This window comes from Artemia sp. Qi Xiang Cuo, chromosome 17, assembly GCF_049724085.1.
Source record: "Artemia sp. Qi Xiang Cuo chromosome 17, ASM4972408v1, whole genome shotgun sequence".
NCBI classification, from domain to species: domain Eukaryota; kingdom Metazoa; phylum Arthropoda; class Branchiopoda; order Anostraca; family Artemiidae; genus Artemia; species Artemia sp. Qi Xiang Cuo.
The window spans coordinates 25615250-25620493 of NC_142810.1; the positions used below are offsets into that span (position 1 = coordinate 25615250).

Below are 5244 nucleotides of genomic sequence, written 5' to 3' on the forward strand. Positions count from 1 at the left end.
ATGCCAAAAGAATATGGCAGCATCTGGCGACGAACTGTAAAATCTAAGAAGCTTTTTTATTGGGCTCCAAGAAATTCTAAGCAAGATGATGTAAGATCACAGAAGTAAGATGTAGCAGATTCATTAGTCAAAAAGGAGGGCTATCAACCCTCTACTTATCCTTAGCAAAGATGGTAGTAGCTATTAATCGAACTGGGACCATTCGTTGCGGTACTTGATAGATACTTTATGTTAATGGCTATAATTACAATTTTTAGGTACAAACTGGGTCTCTGAAATGGCTTGGCTTATCGGCAACGACCTTGACTATACAGGTGCTAAGAAATCACTGGACACGCGAGTTCGTCTCTTTGAAAAAGTTCATCAAGGAATGATATGCTCTTTAGAAAGAACACGCTTAAATGATCTGAAGCCTCCGAGATATATAAAGACACATTTACCCTTTTATCTTCTTCCACCAAAGCTACTGGACACCAGTAAGGTATGCTGTCAAATTTTCACCTAGCCTGCAAAAAATAACACAATTATTTCTTTAGCTCAGTGCAGAAGCTCTTAATCCAGGATCCATGGGCGCTCATGGGGTTTTTAAAAAAGTTTTGAGGGTCCTCGAGATTTAGTTTAATTATTCTTATGTCATCACTATTACTATATATAAAACTACTTTTTTAAAGATTGGCCTGTCTAATTTGTGTCTTTGAATATAAATTGAATATATAGAAACATCACCATATTTTATTGGAAGCATGACCAAAATTCTGGATCAAGCAGTAAGTACAACGTCCAAAAAACGATACCACAAAGCAGAATACTCACTTTATAATTCAATTATATCTTTTGCTCTTTACTGAAAACATAAGGTTCCCGGAGTGAAGATCCCCCTCACCCTCCCAGTCACACTGTAACTGTCAATTAAACTTGATAAAACTAGCCCAAGCTTTTATAGCCACATTTATCCCTGTCTTTAAATATTGACTAAATGTAATCTCTGTAGATTCTTAAAACAATAAAAAAGATCTCTTAATCTTGTAAAATAAACTTTGCAATGATATCTCATAAAGCAATATAGAAAGGCCCATATAATTGCGTGATATCACGGGGAAAATTCCTGAACAAGATTATTAAAGTTTGATTTGTAAATAAAGGTAAGATGGACTTTATTCATTTAAGCTTTTCTGGCTTAGCTCCCGAAATCTTAGAGTTTTGCAATACTATTTCCATGTGCAACCTTCAGTTTGGTTTATAAGTAATTTTTTCCCAAAATTCTTGAGACAAACATTGAGAAAAAAACTACCAGATAATAAAATTCAAAGAAAAAAAAAGAAAACTGATCGGTTTGTAGCCTATGTGTGTTTAGAAACGCGCACACGATTTAGAAAAAATGAACTGCAGTTCATTTTTCTTAAAATACCAAGTACAACAAAATAAAAACTTCTTTATTTTGCTCTCTGGACTGATCTTTGGTTCATTCATACCTGAAAACCGCGATTTTCTATGATTTCGTTTTTGGTTGTTTCAGAATTAGGAATTTTTTTGGGGGAATGCCACATTTGTGTCGGTGTTGCCTCTTTGTGAGTGTGAAAATAAATAAGTAATATTTTGTTATGTTTAACAACGCTTTGCGTCCGCAAACCTTTGAAGGAAACCTACACCTTATTAAACTGTTTAGTATTTTATGTTCTTAGCTTTTTTTTTGGCTCATTTTTCACCCATCTTTTTTATTTTTTTTATTTTCTGTCTTCTACTACTAGTCAGTAATCCAGGGACCATTATCTTTCAAGGGGTGGCTCACATTCGCTGCAGTTGGTTTGAGGGTGGATTCTAAGGTTATGGGGGCGCTGATAACGAATATCGGGGTGCACAAGTTCGCACGCTTGCAAAACATGGTCATTTTAGCCTATAAAGTCAAATTTGGCCTATAATGACGTCTCTTGACGTCGCAACACTCTTGATTTTATTTACACGGTAAAATAAACTGAAAACCTTATAAACTTCACATATTCTGAACCCTAAGAACAAGTACTTTTACCTGGTATTTTTAGTTTCTCCCCACAACCTTTATTTTTTTTGTCAGACCTTGTTTAATTTTGAAAACAAGGTTTTTAAATATAATTTTTCGTAGTTTTTTCTGAAGTTTTTGCTTACATAAGTATTTTTCTTATGCTTTATTTGAATTCTGCTCGTTATTACAAGTCAAACCATGTACCTCTTTTAAAAAAAAATCTTAATTCTTGAGCAACTATTTATTTTTTCTAAATAACGTCATAGCGTTCAGAAATTAGCCAACAATAACAAAGCTTTTTTCAATTTTTTTTTAGCAGTTAAAAAAAATGAAAACGAATCAAACTGCACATCATTCGAACTGTCAGAATGTCTTTTGCACGTTGTTAATAAAAACAAAATCAAGACCTGAATCTGCAAGAATATATAAGCGTTTGAACAAGAAAATACCCCCCCCCCCCAAAAAAAGAAAATTTTCTGTATAGTGGCGTTTTACTCAAAATATTTTCAAGACAACCTATGATTTTTATCTCACCAAACGATAGATCGCTCTTTTTTGAATCAAATCATGTAGTTACATTCTATACAACTAATATTTTTAACCAGGAAAAAAAAAAACAGATGCCTAATTCTGCGATTGCATGCTCGAATTTGGTATATTTTTTATGCTTTATTTGAATTCTGCTCGTCAGTCACATCCACTCAAGCTGTGGACAAGCGGCAAGGCGTTGCAAAATGTTACTCCTAGTTTTTGTGCTGCTGTATGAATAGGTATGCAGTAGCACGAAAACTTAAGCCAGAGCTGCTTGAGGCCGAGACTATCAAGACGCTGGAAGTAATATGCAGCTAGTAAGAAGATATCAGTATCGTTAGCTTTTATTATCACAAGTGTGCTCTTTCGTCTTACGGCAACTGCTGTGTGGTATAACACCCGAGTGTCTGCTTCCTCATGGCAAGACGAGATATCGTCATCAACAGAGCTTCCATGGGGCGTAACGGTAACATAACTATGTCGAATCTTGAAACCTCCAGCGAGATGAACCATCAGACGGGTCGAAATTTTGTACTCCCAGACCTCGAAAAGAACTTTCAAGAGTCGACCTATGGCTGAGCAACTACTGAGAATCCCGTCCCAGAGTGTTGCAACTTTGCTGGAGGGAGTGAACGGACGTGAAATATTTCCTCTAGGATCTCCTCTTCTTTCTCGACAGCCATATGCTTCTTTGAGGTTGAACGAGTAGTCATCATGGGTTCTATCGTCACTAAGACCGTCATACCTGTCACCAACCAAATGAATGGACTGACAATCTTCAGGTATGTTCCTAAGAATCCCATCGTAAACTTTTATTCCAAAATCTGCTAGCGTTTCATTTTGTTCTTGTCGATAACACCTTATGACACTCATGACATCAACTATATAGTCAGATCGACGAGAGTCTTCAAAAAGCGTATGTTGAATCTTTTTTAGCCATGACTGCAAGCCAGACTGTTGCAGAATGTAGTTCAAGGCTGTTGACCTTGTACCAGTACGTAGCTGAGGCTCCCCACGGCTTGATGATAATGCTGCAAGTGAGGCCAGATATGGCTGTAGCTCGTACTTCAGCAGCTCACAGAGGGACGAAGTTTGTATTGAATTTGCAAGACGCAGAGCTCGTTTAAGCAGCTCAGTTTCCCCAAAATATTTTTTCGTGGCTCTTTCTTTTTTCCTTTTTTGGCAACAGAGGCGAAAGTTTGTACTATGTCAACTTTTAATTTCGTGGATGTCACGTCGAGATATGAGCTCATAGCTTCGAAGCCAATGTCTCGGAATTTCAGCAGACTATTTGCTACGGTTTCTGGAGCTCTATCCCCTGTCATAAAGTTGTACACCTCTACTCTCTTCGTCTTGAATGGGTTTCCGAGCAACTCAACCAACTCCAGAACCCGATTTTTACCTTTTATTGTCAGATTCGTAAACGCAGTGATATCGTCATGATGCTTCATTGCCTCATCATCCCTGACGATGTGGTTAGGTTACTAGGTGTAACCAGACTAAGTTCCCGACACTAAAATAATTTTTAGTCACAACTAATTATCTCAAAGCTCAAAAGTTTGGTAACTCACTTGGTCTGCAGTTGTAGGCATTTCACTATGCATTTCACTACCCATGGGTCCAGGCTAAAAAAAAAAAAAAAAAAAAAAAAAAAAAAAAAAAAAACGTGCGTAGTTTTTTCCACCAAAATGACACTAACAGTTTGAACTTTAAGAGCTAAATAAATAGCTCTTATGAATCATTGGCTTAAAGAGCGAGGTATTGACTAGGGGGTGAACCCAATCATATACGCAATATTTTCTGTTCGTTTTAAGTTTTGATGTTTCTCCTTACTTTCAGTTGAAAAATTTGTTTTTTTATATTTAATTTCTAATCATTGTCTTTGATAATGCTTGGAAATCCGGCACACCCTTCATAGAAATGTTCCTTCCCCCATGAAAACTTCCTTCATGGAAATATCCTCTCATATAACAGGAACCATTATTTATAACAGGAACGCCATTTATCGGGGTCCATTTTTGGATAAACCACTATTTTTGTATAACATTGGTGTCCCACTATACAGGTACTTAAGGATTCAAGTTTCGAGCTGATAGGGAATAGGTATCTATGATGCATCCAACATTACAAAAGAAACATAGCCAAGTATAAAATACCAAGTGTAATTAGTCTATTTACAAAAGGAGTTTTAAGCAGTTTTACTAAGCCTAGAGGACGAATGAACAACATAGATCATCAAATGTGGCAAGACTAATCCGAGCAGCTAAGGTAAAGGGCATTGAAAAAATGACTAAACTAATATCAAACAAAATGTAGGACAAAGAAAATACAGTTAGAAAACTTGTGTCAGCGACAATTATAAAGAATCAAAAACAAAAGTTAAGAACAAGGAAACATCCGGCTCGAAGATAAGCGGCAGCAATAGTTAAAACGAGTTAAAAACCAAAGTGAAGAACAAAGAAATATGCGAGTACAAGACATGGGACAACGAGAAGTAGAACAAATTTAAATGTAAGTGAAGAACAAAGAAATATGCAATCAATAGTTTTCCAGTCAAGTTTTACCAGTCAAAGAGGTGGGTATCGCTTGCTCCTCTAAAGTATTACAAAAGAGGAAAATAGAGATTACTTTCCTGTGAGTCTATGCTAAAATGACGAGCTTTAATTTCAGTGGTTTGAGGCTGAACCGTCTTTTAGTTAAAGAATGTCATTATT

General features: G+C 36.2%; 1 protein-coding gene across 1 annotated transcript in view; it reads left to right on the top strand.

Annotated features, from left to right (window-relative positions):
* Positions 1–238: 238 nt before the first annotated feature.
* LOC148942046 (sulfotransferase 1A3-like) overlaps positions 239–5244 on the top strand; it is a 19627-nt gene continuing 14621 nt past the window's right edge. The window contains exon 1 of the mRNA XM_089103649.1: positions 239–481. Within this exon, the coding sequence (XP_088959775.1) occupies positions 278–481 (204 nt within the window). The 5' untranslated portion in view covers positions 239–277. The remainder of the gene's footprint in view (positions 482–5244) is intronic.